The 17,726-nt window shown below is 37.3% G+C and overlaps 1 protein-coding gene across 5 annotated transcripts in view; it reads right to left on the minus strand.

Moving 5' to 3' along the window:
* Positions 1-504: 504 nt before the first annotated feature.
* The window catches only part of nolo (no long nerve cord), an 86,330-nt gene continuing 69,108 nt past the window's right edge, over positions 505-17,726 (minus strand). For 3 of the 5 annotated variants that reach the window (XM_002051031.4, XM_070209390.1, XM_015172625.3), the window contains 6 exons: positions 16,425-16,554; positions 14,758-14,880; positions 4,512-4,928; positions 2,952-3,353; positions 2,647-2,797; positions 505-2,453 (listed from right to left, as the gene is read on the minus strand). In XM_002051031.4, the coding sequence (XP_002051067.2) occupies positions 2,320-2,453; positions 2,647-2,797; positions 2,952-3,353; positions 4,512-4,928; positions 14,758-14,880; positions 16,425-16,554 (1,357 nt within the window). In that variant the 3' untranslated portion in view covers positions 505-2,319. The remainder of the gene's footprint in view (positions 2,454-2,646; positions 2,798-2,951; positions 3,354-4,511; positions 4,929-14,757; positions 14,881-16,424; positions 16,555-17,726) is intronic. The other 2 variants (XM_032437681.2, XM_070209391.1) reach the window with 2 other exon arrangements.

The raw sequence follows: 17,726 nt of genomic DNA on the forward strand, positions 1-17,726 counted from the left end.
GAAATCCTTGAATGCCAATCGGTAGTCCTGCTCCCCACGATGTGAAAAATGTATATCCTTTTAATATCCTTAAGGATTTGACCGAGATATGGGTGTTAAAAGAATGTCCTTTTTAGAAAAATAGCCATATCTTGGAAACTACAAGGACGATTTTGATGTCCTTTGGGCAGTTTTTACTCGTAGTCGATAGGATTTATATGATACAGGATTTGACAGGATATTTAGAAATACAGCGAAGCACTGGTCTTATTTACATCCAAAAAGGATATTCCTATATTAGGGTTGTTTGAAGGACTTTCGTCCTTTTCTTTTTGTGCTCTGAACTGGGAGAACATGGACTTTTTGTTGACCAAAGGACATCTGGATACTCCTTGAAGTGGCCAAGCTATATATAGTTTTGTGATTAATGTCCTTTCAGCAATTGTTCGCGCATTTACTGGCGGATTTTCAAAGGACTTGGTACGTTTGGATCTTAAATACAAAATGCGGCTTTGCACAGGACTCGTCATGATCTGCAAGGATATCGGCAAGTTCATGTGCTTCACGAACTTGCAAGATTTTCAAACATCATTTTTATTTTGTTATTTCACTTCGTTTCAGTTTCTTACAATATTTAAGCAGATGCTTTCGTATTACATTTTACAATGCATTTTCGCCGTTGCTTAAATTAATTTATTTATTTGTATTTAATTTTTTTATATAATGCTATGTTATGTGTGTGTAAATTGGTAAGTGTTGTGTGTGTGTGAGTGAGTGTGTATATGTACGTTTAACATTGGTTATGGTATGCATTTTAAATTGTTGTATATGTAATTTATTTATAACCTTTACTTAACAATTTAAATATTCGATTTAATATGGTTTTGCTTTTAACATTTGTTGGATTCTCAATGTATGTCTTAGGTATTTTATATTAAACTATAGTTAGCAGCTAACGGATTTACGTTTTATCTTTGCATTTAGTTAATACATATATATATATAAAACAAGTTGGTTTAATACAAAATATAAACTAATTACAAGTAGGTATTTTATATTTATATAAATACACATATATATTCTCATTTATAACGTTTATGCGTGTAAATCAAATGTTTATTTACAATAACTGGACTTTTGAATTTCAGATAGGCTATAAGAAATAGCAGTTGTTGTTTTTTGTTTTTGTTTTGCTTATAAATGCGCCAAAGGAAATGGTATTTGCAAAAGTTTACCATACATCAATTAACATAGTTTTTATAATCCGAATTGATCTCAAAACATAATCAGCTGTATCTTAACTTTTAGTATTTGCTAGAATATTTACATGATGTATCTAGTTTGTATATGTATTTGTATAATATGTTTGTCCACATTAGGTAACAGTGCAGTTTGTTGTTTCTTGTTTTTCCAATATTTTGCTGGGTTAGTTTTGTTTTATGTTTACAGTTAATGTAGGCATTTGCTTAAACTGAAATGTTTGACTAATTCCTTTCTTTAAGTGGAAAGAAATGTCATTTTTCATGAAATTGGTTTTCTTTTTAGCTCACTAACATTATGGATACTCAACCTTATATCGATTGCGATTTATCTATTAAAGTGTACTGTGATTTATGCTTAACTTTCCACGGTTCCTAGTAGCGCCGCCCTATATGGCCCTTAACCTTTTTTAAGTTGGCCTAATGCACACCTTGAAGCATAGTCAAAAATGGTAGCCAACGCTTTAGCGGTTGGATCCGAATGATTTCTGTATTACTTGCAATATTTATCAAATACTTTTAGTATTTAATGTTGGAATTGCTTAAAGCAAAGCCGCCTTTGGGACAAACTACTCGCTGCCAAATCAGACGATTATAAATTTTATATTTATATATCCCACATATAAGCATATTATATAATCGATATATAATAAATCTTGGCAATTTATTTGCCAGCATGGATTGCTTTTGGGCATATCTAAACATAATTTGCGCTTAGTTTACGAATAGTTGTAAATATTTGCTCCTGTTCTGCACACATTTAAATGCATATCTGCATCTGCATCTTTATCTTTATCTGTATCTGTATCTGTACCTGTTGCTTATTTATGTAGACAAAAATTGAAACGATATTTGCTTTATCCTCAAATTGATCTGCATTACTCTCATTACAATTTTCCCAATCATATTTAACTATCAACTAAATTGCACTCGTCCTTGTTAGTCATATTCGAATTCAAAATTTCAGTTATGGGTTCGAGTTTCTATACCATGCTATATAGGATTACCCTAACTGTACTTATAGTAATTGCTTGCTGATTTCTTCGACATTTATTTCTTCTATTTGGTAGTCGCAGCACATCTATTGAAGTTCCTCCAGATTGGGCTGACAGGAACCGCAGCATTTCTCCTTATAGCGATGCAGTCGACACAGACCCATGGCCCTGGCGTTGCGGCAATAGCGAGAGGCATCGCGACAACCAGTCGATGTGATCACTGCGATTTATATTCAAGACGTTGATGAATAAATGAAGAAATACAAATGGATATTAATTAGGATCGACTCAGATAAAGATAGAGATATAAATATGTATATATATCAATTTAATCTTGGTATTTCGGTACTTATATAAAAAGATAGATATAAATGGATAACTGTAAGTAGATTGACATAAACATATATACTCACTTTTGGATTGACATGGAGGACTCTTGCACACCTTCATAACCGCTGGGCGTGGCTGATGCTTGCAAACGTTGCCAGCGGGTCGACGGCTGCCATACCAGACGCACTGCAGAATGCGGAATTTGATGCCCTGGCGACCGCAGGGCGCATTGCACTGTGAAACGATACCAAAGCAGAGAGGAATTGCATTTGCCATTAATAAATGATGCGCCCAATGTATGGAGCCGGCCGGAGCCAGAGTCATGGCTATAGTTATTGTTATAGCTTTAGCCATGGCCATGGTGATTGGCGGCGAGCAGCTCACCCACCTCGGACCAGGGCTCCACGCGCCAGACGCCCTTGCAGCGTTCGTTGTAGCATTCCTGGCGCGCCGTCGGCCTCTCGTACTCATCGCAGGCAATGCCTGCGCTGCCGTTCTCGTAGCGGCAGCTCACCTCCCGTCGTTGCACGGCCGTGTTGCGTCTGTGGCAGCGGGACTGCTGGCAGAGCGTCCAGTCGCCCTTGGTCCAGTGTGGACACGGCTCGTTGCCGCAGCTCTGGAACGTGTCGGGCATGTCCAGCCCTTGGGCTCGGCATTGCGCATTCTCCACGATGTCGCCGCCGCCATCGGTGCCATTTGACATCGACATCGTTGTCCTCGTCGTCGTCGTCGTCGTCGTTGTCGTTGTCTTCTTCTCTGCTACCACACGCCGGCAGCTCAGCGTGCGACGCTGTGGGCAGAGTTGCAAAGAAACAAAGTTTACTGTTACATTTTTTGTGTCCATGCCACACATAAAACAATGGGAGGCAGCGCCAGGACAACCGTGTCGAGCCACTGGCTGTTAAAATATTTAAACTCTTGCTTGATTTTTATGTGGACAACGCTGCGGACCATGGGCTGGATTTGGGTTTCGGTGTGGAAACACAGCTAGAACAGAATCTGGTAGTTGGCAAAGCCATGCATTTGGCTAATTATTATATAAGTGGCAGCTGTGGCCTGGGCAGCTGGTTCTAACGCTTGCAGCAACTCTTCTCTGCGTCTTTTAAAAGCTAAAATTTAATTTATCTAGCTGCAAACTCATGCTTTATTGATGAAACGTTGTAGCATTTTCTATATAAATAATATATATAATTTGTCCGCATTCTATAAAAACTATATCAATTTAGGAGCTAGCAACCGGAAAAACTTAGTCTTTGACTAAGTGGATAATAAAAATAATTGGCTAAAATAAGATTTTTTTGTACATTTTCATTTGCAACCTTTTCTTTAAATTTAGAATATTTAGAAAATTTTAAGTATTCGTTTTGGGCGTCAATTTTAAAACAAATTTTTTTAAAGAATATAAAAATACCTTTTGAAATATTTCAATGAAAATATTACAATTTCTTCGCAAGTGTGGTCAATTTTTGTGTATGAATATATTAAGTAATTATTTTTTTTTTATTTTTCTTAAGCGCAATGAATGGTTACTTATGAAATTATACGGTTAAACCTTGATTATGCGAAACTCTTTTGACTGCGAAATCTGTTAACCGGAATGCTAATGTATTGATTTAATGCCCAAATTAATCTCGTTAAAGAGAACGGACTTGAAACAAAGCAAGACAAGCTTAAACATATTTTTTAAATATATACATATTTTAGGGAATGAAATCCGATATCTGTCTGTTGCATGTGTGTGTTTATAGGCGCAGATTCATTTGTGATAGTTAATTTCTTAATGTTTATTTTTTTAGCTCTTTTAAATGGATTCTCAGCATCTTGGATAATCAAGCTTCATCTGCCTATTGATTTCACACACCTTCTCTGGACTTGTTATGGTATTCTCATTAGCTGCCAGGCCCGTTCAATAGCTCCCGCAACTAATTTCCGCCTACTTTGAACTCACCTGCAAACCGCTGCCTGCCGCTCCACATTCCTGCGAACACTTGGACCACTCGCCCAGCTGCCAGGTGTAGACAAAGTGACCGCTGGCCACGCCTGGCACGCCTGCCTCGCTGCTCGCTTGATTGGTTGCCGTGCTGCTGGCCAGTGTCATTGTCGTGGCCGTTTCCCAGCGCGCGTGTGGCATATGCGGCGGCACATCCTCTGCTGGCTGTCGATGCAGTTGCTGCTGTCCATTCTGGCTGGGCACGGCGAGAATACGGCCTGCTTCGGTGTGCAGCTCTTTGGTCTTTGGCAGCACACGCGCCGGCTCATCCTGTTCGTAGCGTTGGGGCTCCAAATCGAGGCCATAATTGAGAGCCTCACGCTGCAGTAAGTGCTGTCCGCGCGAGTCCTTAAAGCGCTGCAGCGGCCAAAGCAGCTGCATATGGACGGGTGGGAAGATAAGCATAAAGTTTGGATTTACGTATGAGAGATGTTAGCTTAAAAGTGTTGGGATACAAATAGAGATTGCTATTGAGCCCGCATGCAGCATGTGGCATGCAGCAAGCGGCAACCAGCAGGCAGGCAGCTAGCAGCATCAATGGAGCGCCATGTTGTGCTATGCTACGGTAAATTTGCACGGCCGTCAACGCGTTTCCGTTTCCGCTTTCATAACGTGTGCGCTATCAGTGTGCGTGAGTGTGTGCATGTGTGTGTGCATGTGTGTGTGCTCTTCATGCATGCACCCTTGAATTGCCCTCATCAATTGCTTCACGTTGACTGACTACATACTGCAAAATCCGATTAGCCATTGAACTCAACTGCCACAGCTGCCCCCACCTCAAGCCGTACTCCACCTGCCCCCCTTATGTTTAAACCCCTACCCCCCACACACACACACCCTACCCACATATACAAGCCCCCGAAAAGCACTCACAGAATGCCGCTTTGCACTCAGCCTCTGCAAAAATTTGACTACCAAATGCATTTTTGGCCAACAATTTTCTAGTGCATATGCAACGCATTTGGTTTTTGACTTTTGTAAGCCCACATACAACCACCTCAGCCCACCGACCCCAAAAGCTAACCACCTTGTAGTTGTTGCTGCTGTTGTTGCTGTGAGGCAGCATTGTCTCACTGTCAACCTCATCGTCGCTGGTCGTTTTCATTTACAGCAACCCGTTGCTCGACCGGGTCGATGCGCAACGTGTTCCTCAGACGGGAGGTGATGGGTGGGCGGCGCGGGGCAGTTTTCGGTTGGGGTTGGAGAAGGGGAATCGAGCGAAAAGATGATTTCCCAAGTGGCACTTGAAACCGACAAATACGCTGCGCTGTTTGTTGTTGTTGTTGTTGCATCTGCTGCGCTTTTATGGGCAGCTGCTAGGCGTGTCTGTATCTGTGTGTGCGTGCCTGTGTCTGTGACTGTGTGTGTGCGCCGTTGTCATTTGTAGATCGACACTAACGCCAACGCCTCCATAGCCTTTTATTGTCACCGCAATCGCAATTGCAATCGTTGGCATTGTTTTTGTTTTTGTTGTTGTTGTTGTTGTGTTTGTTGTTGTTGTGTTTGTTGTTGTTGCTGCTGCTGCTGTTGCCGAGCTCCTGTCAATACGTGCTGTCGGCAGGCAGCAAGCAAAACTGTTGGCAGCCATTTACAGCTCCCATCCCCATTGCCCCAACCGTTCTCCGTTGCAATCGTTAACCGAAACTTTTGCCGGGCTCTCGGCACCAGGCCCAGAAAGCTAATGCCAATTCGATAATTAGTATGCGAATAAGAGGCCCAGCCTATTCATTTCCTTTTAATTTTTTTGGAGCTAGCTATACTTTAAAACTTAAGCAGTTTATGTTGACAATCTTTCATAAATTTGTGTTAAAAAAAAAAAAAAAACGCACGGCGGATTTGTGCAATAGATGAGTGTCCACTTTAAGCGGGGCAATGTGAAACTGCGTTTAAATTCCAAATGAATAGATGTTGAAATGTCTAAGCCAAGGTAAACAGGTTTTTTTTTTAAATTTTGTTAAATTTAAATTAACAGATTACTAAATGAAGCCCCTAAAAATATGATTTATGACATTTAGTAGATCAATCTTAAAAGCAACATAAAATATATGTTATGAACATGAAATCCATGTAATTAGGCAATAAGAACGCCTTGAAATATGAATTTGATTCGAAGAACAAAATCTTTTGCTCCTATTCTTATTTCTTATTGCAAAATGAATTTAAAATGGGGGGGCTCTAAGAGTCAAATCTTTTCTTTCTCAAACAATCAAAAATGCTTTCAAGTCGTCTAATGCATTGATAATATCCGTTTTTAATGTCCAGACCAACCTACAGTAAGCTAGAAAGGTCCATTCAATACGTATGCAAATTAACGTTATGTAATTTTTAAATAAGATTATTTAATTATAAATTTCTGCTGCTAGTTTTGAAGGTCTGATGAATTTTATTAATTACTTTGTAATAATAAAAATACGCTTCCTGAATTATATTTAGTTTTTTTAATTGACTGCTTCCATTTTAGCAATTTTTCCGCACTCATTAACAACTTATAAAGTCTACAAGTTAAATTTAAATATATGAAAATTTATGTTGTATATTTTTTTGTGGCTTTTTACAAAACGGGAGACACTTTGAGGCACGCACATCGTTAAATTCTCACGCCTGAAAAGTGGCCAAAACGTTGCCAGAGACAGCCAGGTAACCAAACAGGGATAAATCAACAATCAGGTCGAAACGAAAAAAAAAATTACATGTGCATGATCGACTAGAAGATGCTGTTTAATGAGTTAACTGACATTTTTTATTTTATTTTCAGGTATCTTGTGTGAGAAGAAACCCGTTTAAGTCGACATGCTGAGGGGCTAAAAAAATTAATGTTTATTTTGTGTAAACTGTTGAATCCTCGATTGGGTTGGAAATATCGACTCCTGGCTTCGACATAAAGTTTAAGCAAGATATTATACCCTACTTGCATATTTTACAGGGTACACAAAACAAAGTCATGAAATGTGCAACATTTTCTTTTATGCCTTTCAACATAATTTAATTTGAGTTCAAATGTTGCATTTAACAAATGCAGAGAATGCTACAAATTGAATGCAGCTTAAATGGAGCGCAGAGCCACATTCAGAGTCACCGCCCTGGGGGCGCGGCAGTCCTGTGTGAGCCTGCCAGCATCCTGCGAGCGAAGCATTAATAAATAGTTGCAATCAAAATTAAAAGGGCAGCAAAACTGCGCAAACATTTCGCTTCTTTAAATCATTTTGCGCCTCGACTGATGAATAGCGCGAGCAGCTGCAGAGGATGCAGGAGGATGGACAGACCAGGATATGGCTCCGGCTTTAGCTTCAGCCAGCGACGTCTGTGAAAATTTATTAACGCGCTTTGGCGCTCGGCTAGCTAAAATACGATTTTTGGTCTCCAGTTATATAAATTTGTCTGGCATGTCGGGCCTACACAGCATCGGGCCACTTGCATAATTAATAGACCAAAATGCTGAGCAATAAATTCTATGCCCGAAATGGAGCATTGATGGAGCAGCTCTGCCTTGGTTTCGGTTCTGCATGGCCTGCTGCTGCTCTTGGCTAATTGGCAGTCGCAACGTAAGCAGTTCGCTTACATGCAAAATGGCCAAAATGCATTAGCCTGACTCACAGCTGCAATTGCATAATTCGTATAAAAGCCAGAAGAGCCAATTGCCAATCAATGAAGTAATTTAGCCAAAGACAAACTGCCTGCTAATGAGCAACAGTCGTTCAGCAGGTGAGGCCAACAATGCAATTAAAAATTAAATTACCAGGATTTGCTTGGATGTGTATAAACAATTATACACATTCTTCATCTATGCAGTAGATAGAGCTATAGGACTAGAGGGCTCTCGAGCAAGCGCTCATAAAAGCAGCAAATTATTGAATGCCATTAAATAGCACACTAGAGAAAATTGCATGACTGTGAAATACCCTGTTCCCAGCATTAAGGGAAACAGTTGAGCGTATCACACACATATTTGGTCTCATCTTTGAAGTATATAAACTCGCTAACAAATTATGATGCTACGAAATTGTGGAAAGTGTAGTTTTTTTCAAGTTGAGAACGCTTTGAAATTCAACTTTAATATAGTGGCAAATAAGTTAAGTGAAAGCAAACACCCAAAATACCCTTTATGATGTTTGGAAAACAGAGCATTGAAAGCAGCTTCTAACTTGCCTCAAAACACAATGATATCAGCGGCATTTCATTAGCATTTAATTAGCTACCTAAGCTAAGGAAGCGCATTGAAATTTCCAAGCTGGGCGAAGCACACTTTGAGGCGACTTAAAGGCATCCTCAGGGCAGTTAAATTAGACAGTCAACTGTTTACGATAGTCAAGTTAGTGGCCCTTAACGTAAATAGATGGGATGCTTATAAGCTGAAGAAATAAGACTTATATTAAACTGCCATTGATATACTTTAGATTTCAATAATCTCGTTTAATATATATTTGTATAGCAAAGAGTTGTGAGCAATACGGAAGAAGTTTTCAAACAAATACTTATATATGTCAGCCTATCCCAAAATTAAAATGTTAAGAGAAATCAAGAGAAAGAAACTCTTGTTAATTTAAATAAAACATAAATCTATATAAGAAAGAAAATATTTACATTTAATTTCCCACTTTAAAGCCTATTTTCAGCGGTAATATATTCTGCAATTTTCATTTTACCATTGTTTTCATTGCGAATGCCAAAACTCAATTTAAATCTGTAGTTTAAGTGCTGTTTACTAGCTTTGCATTGATTTTATATTATTCACTCTATATTATAATAGAATGAAATAATATATATCTAATTGTGAAGAATCAACAAATGCCAAACATTTTCATATGGCACATTAGATGGCCAGAAATTAGAATACATATACATATGCATACACTGTGGTACAAAAGATGATTTTGTATATTATGTACACCTGTTAAAAATAGGTAAAAATCGTTAATCGATTTAGCTTAAAGGATATGTAAGGGTTGCTGTCAAATATAAGACTCACTGCATCTTATAACAATATCCCTAAGGTACCGACGCATCTGTAAGCTAGGAAAATATCTTAAAGATACAAAATAAGCTGTTAGATAAAATAGTATTTATTCACAGTCGCTAATTATATTATTATTGTATTTTTATCTGTATGTGCAAGATACACAAGTATCTGTAAGATACAAGAATAATATTCGATGGAAATTTTATTCTCCAGATTCTCCTTGTAACTAAAGAGATCATTTTAATTCGCTCGGCCTGTTATTAAATTTGTCAGAACAATATAAGATAAAAACAAATAATTACTTTGAGTATAACTTAAAATAAATTTGAAGTAAACAAACAAAATCGACACTGTTACCACGGTGCATGACAACGAGCAAAAATGCAAATAAATTTTATTTGCAATAATAATACAAAATAGTTATAATATTGTGAGCAATCGAGCGATGCTGCCGCAAAGAGTTAATCAATGTGCCGCAAGCGTTCGACTCCAAAAAAAAAAAAAAAAAAAAACAGTTATCATTGGGCCTATCGCAAAATGAAAGCACACACACACATCTGTAAGTGAGTGTGTGTGTGTGGGGTTTTAATGCCGACAGCTAAAAGCTGTTGGCCATTATACAAAATGGCCATCTACATAAGCCGTTGTGTGTATATTTTATGCATATATATATATATATTTATATATATATATATCGTTTTTGCGGTTCGCATATTTTTTGTCATCTAACCGAAAAATGTGCAACAACAAAAATATTGTGAAATTAGATAAAATCGCTTTGCCAACTATTTAAGTGGCCATTTTGGTGGGCTGTTGCGTTCTGGTGTGGCTTACAATTTAACGGTAACTAGCTCAGATGAGTGTGGCATTTTGCAGTTGGGGCTGTAGCCCATATTCAAAGGCAGCTCTTAAATTTGTTCGGGTGGCTAGGGGTGAGAGGGGTTAGGGTTAGGGTTAGGGTATTCGGGACCCTGTGCTGCGCTTGGCTGTGCATCATAAATTATTTTCGCCTAATCTGCATATGGCATAGGGATATGGCAAATCGTCTGGCTGCCAGTTGCTGGCTGCTGGCGTTGCAATTTTCGTCTAAATATCAGGGCTATAGTCTGTTTAAGTAGTTGGAGAGGAGCAGCTGCTCTGCTTAAATCTCAGCGGCTTTATTTAGTACATTTTCATAGCCAAAAACCGCGACACTATATCGCGCGCGCACACACACAAACACACGCACACACAGCATTAATTTGGCCCAGCGTCAGGTGTAAAAGGCAACTTTGTGCGATGCCGTCGACAGCGTTGACTGAAAGCTAATTTTCTATGCCAAAAATTTGTTTGGCTTTATATAACTTTTATGAGCAGCGCCGTGATTGGAAGCAACCAGAGGTAAACATTGCAATGAACTCGCGCGGCAAAAACTTTTCAATTAATAAATTAAGTTTGTGGCAAAAAAATTTTGTTGCTAATTGTTTGTCGGCTTGTGCACACACACACAGAGCCCTACACATACATACACACACACATATATATATATATATATATATATATACATTGAGGAAATGCTTGACGTTGAGGGCGCGGCACTTACCAAGCCAGCACATCAACAAGAACTTGCGGCAAGTTCTACTCTGCTGCCGCTGCTGCTGCTGCTGCTGCTGCTGCTGGCGCTCAATGCCAGCGAGAACAGCTCATTAAAAACTTTTTGAAATGCATAAATGAATAAGTTAAATATTTCATATATATGTACTTAATACATTTCAGTTATTTTATATGCATTGATTAAAATTATGGCATGCAAATATCAAAGTAAATTTGAATAAAATACGAATTCTTATCATGCATTCTAGAAATATACTTCAGCTAACATACGCTAAGATTATTCTGTTTTATTGCTCTAGGGTCAAAAAAATCAATAAATTAGACTGGATCAATAAATTCCAATTGTCTATTCTTCATCAAAGGGTATATGGCTAAGAAATCTCGAGCTAGATGATAGCATTCTCTCTTTGCAGATCGTTAAAAACTTTTCATTAGAACTTACAGCTTGTACATCATTTGGAGGGTACAAAATGTAGTTAATATAATACTGTGATATACTTGAATTCCATTTTATATTGACTAATGATCAAAAGAGGGCAACTGAACTTGGTCTTAGGAACAGATTTGTTATTGGAAGGAAGTTCATTTAAATTTTGTAGTATAGTTCAGTATAGAGGCATATTTTTCGATATATCCAAATAGAAAACAACAACTTCCTTTCTACTAACGCTACAGTCAACCACAGTCATATAGCATTTATCTGCACTTTGGTCCTTTTCAGCGGAAGCTCACATATTGTGTGCTTTAATAATGCTAACAGATTTACATGAAAAGCAGCTTGTTGTTGTGTCATGCCCACAAAAATGTGTAAAATAAGGAAATATATATATATTTTTTTTTTTGAATGTGCGTGTATATTAATATAATGAAATTTAATTGTCGCTCATATCGGTTGACCAACAATAATGCACAAATTATATTTATACAAATTATAATTTAATTAAGTGCTCTGTTTTTATTCTGACACCATTTTCGGGGTTAAATTTTGAGGCATATTTTGTAATTCGCAATATATAACTCTATTGTATGGCATTTTAATTGCTTTGGTGGCGTTTCAGTCGCTGATTGCAGTTACGGAATGCGATTGTAATAAAATGTATTTGATAGCAATAATTTTTAACAATTGATGAATTGAAGCATCTATAGACTGTAAAAAGCCAAACCACTTGATGAGAACAACATATATATATCTGATAGCCCGTGGCCACAAGGCATACGAAGTAAAAATATAAAATATATTGAAAGACTCCTATTTGCAGATTATCTGAACTAAAGTAAATATTAGAAATGAATGATATTGGTCAGAGCTAAAAAGACATTAATTGAATTATTTTACACAAATTTAATTCAAAGAGGGCTTCAAAAACTCAAATTACTTGAGTATAAGTTGTTTGAAAATTGAACAAAATGACCTAATTTTAGAAACATCTTTATTTAGTATTAAGTTAATGACGCGTTAAATGAACATTAGCAGAAATTATTCTATCCCAAATTGTAATTAACTATCAAGTGCTTTCCATTATATAGAGTTAAAAGTCATAAATCTTTAAAATTTCCATCTCGCATATTAAATATTCAATTATAGATAGTCATTTAAATTATCATAGGCTATTAAGTATTCAGAATCAAACTTTTCAGTCAAGCAACATCCAAATACAATTGCCAACAATTCATTCATTTATTCAGCAATTGAATGCACTCAATAATAAGCATTAGTTAACGTAATGTCATGCTAATTTAAGATTATATTTTCATATGTGTATTCGAAATATTTTTTAAATTTAATTAAAATGTTTTTTGCATACTCTGCTTAATTTGCTCTTTGCACTTTACGCAATAAATATATAACTTTTTTTTTCATTTGCTTGCTGCATGCAATGCTTTTGCTTTACTTGGACTTTTAGCATTTGGCATTTGCACTTTGCTCGTGTAGTTTGTTTGTTTTTCTAGCCCATTATGCCAATTGTTTGCTCATTTCAACAAAATGCACAAAATGCAAATAAAAGTCAGCGGAAAATGTCTTTGATAGCAAATAGTTTGGCGATGGCGGCGAGAAGCGCGCAAAAAGTTCGCCTCAAACACAACCTTTGACCAATTTAAAATTTAAATACAAAAAAAATTGCTGTTATTAAACAAAACAATTTTTGTTTTTGTTTTTTTGGAGCGTAACTGTTTGTGCGCTTTCTTTATCAGAGAGAGAGAGAGAATGAGAGAGAGTGTGTGTGTATGTATGTGTGTGTACGGAAGTTGTTTATGCATATAAAATGGAATGGAAGGCATAGCTTGTAGTATTCAGTAATATTTTATATTTTACCTACATTGCATATTATTCGGTTTACAATTGTATTTGTGTTTCCATTGTTGTTGTTTTTTGTTTTTTTTTTTTTTTTGGTGTTGTTTTTTTTGTATGAGGGTTTGTTTGACAATAAGCATCGCCCCGTACATCAACCCCCCCGAAAAAGCGAGCACGAAACAAAAATTGATTGTTTCGGGTTACGTATGTATATGTAGAAAAGAAAGATCAAATAGTGTTGAAAAATCAAAGTTGACAAGTGAGAACGTTTTAAATTCATGCAACGAAGTGCTAACTAAGCAAATGAAATGAGAACGCATGCAGACCTACAAAATAACAAGACAACAAAGAAAAGGCGGAAAGAACGAAATAAATTTGTGAAGTAATTCTCCCCTATGCGATGAGTAGAACTAACCCAATAAAAACTGGCCTCGTGTAACTCGGCTGCCAATTGTGATAGCTTCGCGAAGTTTGACGTTCTATTAAAAATACTTATTACTACTTTACTTGTTTTAATCTTGAGCTAATCACTAAATTAGGCTTAACTCTTGGCATTTGCGTTGCCCTGGTTTTTTGTTTTTAAGCGAAAACTGTATTTTTATTCTGTTCCACAAAACTCCTCATTTAACTTATATCAACTCAACTGAGTTATATATTAAAATAACGTTCAAGTCAATGCAACTACTTTAAACATATTCTTGGAAAATACATGAAGTGGCAATTATTTACTCTAATACTGCAAAACAATGCACTTCCAAGTCAAAGCTGTATGTTATATAAGAAGAAAATTGCACTGAAACTAAGTATTGTCTAACCGCAAAATTCTAGGAAATTTAAGCTTAATTTGTATGGTCTGCTCATTGACAAATTGCTGCAATAGCTGCCGGGCCTGTGGAGACCAAGTCCCAATCAGGCCGAAAGACAAATATGCGCAGGCTGTAAATTTATATGCAGAACTTTGGCAATTTGCATCGCATACACACGCCCACGCCCACGCCCACGACCCCCCTACTGCCTGCCACCGCCCGCACCCCAAGTGAACTAATTACACACATGCATTTCGGTACAGGGCCTACCTGGGGTAACAATTACAATCACAAACTTACAATACGATATATGGGGCAGGCCTTGGGACTGCGCCAAGCGCCAGAATTCAACGTAAAGAACAAAATTGGGCGCGTGAAAAAAAAGGATGGCAAACGAAGAAGAAGAAGCGAGAAAAATGAATGCATTTAAATCAAAAACAATCTCAAATGAAGGAATGTATGCACACACAACAAGTAGAAAAAATAACTAAAAATCGAAAATGGCGACAACGAACGAAACGAAACCAAACCAAACCAATCCAAGGGATGGCTCACCTGCAGGTTGCTCAGCAACGCCTGGAAATAGGGCATGGCCAGAAGGGTTTTGGTGCGGCTGCTGCCGCTGCTGGCGCTCGCTGGTTGTGGAATTCGGTCCTGGGATTGCACTAATTGCGAATGCTATACGTATATACATTTATAATTATATATATGTATATATATATATATGCATATACATATTTTATTGAACGAACACAATTCGCAATCGTAACGAATTAGCGCGACGAAGGGGAAAGAGAAAGAGAAATTTGACAAAGTATTCATTAATAATGGTTTTTCTTACGAGTGCTTAATAGAGTTTGATTTAGTTGATATATATAATGTATGCTAATAGATGGATGACTTCGGTGTAGGCCAAGAGTACAAAAGCAACAACTTCTGTTTCCTAAACCTTTTTTGACTTGTGTCTCGTATTTTTGGTTTTCAATTGATTTTAAAAGGAAATTCCAAAACAAATTATTGGCATACTATAATAGTTCCAATAAATAGATTACAATGATAACGCATTTGAATTTTTAATGAAAAATGTTAAATAAAAATTAGAAGAAGATTTGTTGCTTGAAAAGAAACCATGTGTACTATTAAAGCCAAAGAGTCTGAATATTTAAATAGGGTTTCAGCTGTCGTAGCTTACTGGAAACTGCCAATATTAACATACAATGGGGTTTTAAGCAGCTTTAGTGTAGGACTGTAAATTTACGAATATGTAGTTATGCTTTGAGTCTAAGCCCATGCTCAACATTTCCTTACATTTCTGCCCAAACCCAACTAGCATCTAATGCAGCTTTTGGCTACAAATCTGCCTTTGTTGTTGGAAAATTTGCAATTTGATGCATAGCCAGAAAACAAAGCATTAAACACAATTCCCACAGCTTTTGAACTCAATCAGAGCATTTACGCTAATATTTCTGTTTATACAACTTGACCTGAACTGGCAAAAAAAGAAAATAGGGAAATAATATTTTTACTTTAGGTCTGTATGAGCTGGTCGACCTGAAGATGGCTGCAGTTGCTCAACCCAGCTGTTCCTCTTATCTATCAATGCATACCTGTCCGTCTCTCACCTGTGCTCCCTCTGTTTTCAACTCAAGCTGTTGTTGTTTCTGAAAGGCATTGTGAAATGCCGTTTTAGTTTTTGTTATTTTGCTCTGCGTCTGCCAGCAAACGTTACGTATACCTAATTTCGTTCCAAATCGCATTATGTATACGTACATATGTTTGGCTAGTCGAGCGAGAGAGAAAGAGAGGGAGGGAGGAGATCTCTAGAACCAAAGCCAAAATATGCAGCCACAAAATCTGAACTGCCAACAGAGCCACAATGCAGTCCAATATATAGTATATATATAAGTATATATACATACAGAGTAATCAAAAGATATTTGTATAGTTGATATAGACCAAAGTAGAAAAACTATCAAATTACGTGGCTGTTGACAGAAAAGGACATGCGACATGGACATGTCGCAACGTAGTCTCGGATTGGCAGACACAAATCCAAAGTAAAGGCGACAAGTTAAGCCAGTCCCAATGTTAACAATGTGTCAGCTCGTAGCTCGTAGGACTCGGTATGAAACATATTTAAAATGTAAACATGTGATGAGGATACGTTGGCGATACGACGACGGATGACAATCATAATAAACAAGCCTGGCAGTTACACTTACCTCATCCTCCATAATGCTGCTGTCCGCATGCTGCACTCCATCGGATTTGGGGCGACGATTGCGTTCACGTCCATTCTGCATCCTTTCCGACTGATTCTGTCTGCGACGTGTGGATTGCTGCTGCTGAGAGCTGCAAAGAACAACGAGGCATGAAAAGCGAATTAATACTGAACGCAATAAGAATAAGTAAGGACTAGAGGATACCCTTTATCAAACAATGAACTCCCACAACAGAAATATATGTATCCCAGATATACTTAAGAACCTGAGCAAAAAACGAGAATCTTATCCATAATTAATATGAGTATAAATAGGTACCTCTATGTGTCTCCCGCTGACTGTTTATACATAAGTTTTTGCACTACTGATACCATTGCCCATTTTCCACGTGTACAGGGTATCAAAAACTTAAAAACTAAACAATTTTCAACCAAACACTTAACGCAACAATGGACCTCAAGCTTAACCCAAAAAAAGCCCGGAAATTCGTTGTTTAGATTTGATGCAGCTGTTTGTTGTTGCAGTTGTTGTTTTTGCTTTTGTTGTTATTCTTGTTATTGCTGTTGCCGCTTGGTTAGCTGCAAAATGTCAAAAGCACAGTACATTCAAATCCCTGTGCCACGTGTTCGACTGCAACAACACAAAAGCTCCAAGTGACATTTTATGTGTTGGTCATGGCTCTGGGTGCAGCTCTTCCGCTTGCTTCCCTGGCTTGCCATGAACCCGCAGCACTCTACCGGGATTGGGCTTTGTTGTGCACTTGTTATATATTTTGCATTTTCTATGTATTTTTGTTGGCAACAAAACTCTTATAAATTGACAAGTAAATTGCTTGCTATTCCTTTCCATTGTGTGCAGATAAAATATAAATGCATATAAAAAATTGAATTTGCTATATTCAAATTCTTAGATGAATTCATATGAATTTATATTGCTGCAAGAACGCAACAGGCCAAAACATAAAAATGTTGCTAAATTTTTAAACTTTGCCCTAATGGCATACTTTTGACGGACTGTTGGACGTTTAGACGAAAATTCTTGCATGGATACCCTGTTTAAGCTAGCCTGGCTAAAGATTTAAATTAAATTTAAGTTTTCTTTTTTAAACACCAATAAACAAAAGTGTCTTCAATGCCAAATATTTACTAAATATTTACAAATCACCTAAGTATTTATTGGTCGTAATCATCGGTTAATAAATACATAACATTTTACAGCATAACGCATGCTCACCTTAACCTGGTTGCAGGATATATTCTTGTTGTGCTTTTTCGTCTCAATTATTTCGCTTTGGTTATTTTC

This window comes from Drosophila virilis, chromosome 4, assembly GCF_030788295.1.
Source record: "Drosophila virilis strain 15010-1051.87 chromosome 4, Dvir_AGI_RSII-ME, whole genome shotgun sequence".
Lineage (NCBI taxonomy): Eukaryota > Metazoa > Arthropoda > Insecta > Diptera > Drosophilidae > Drosophila > Drosophila virilis.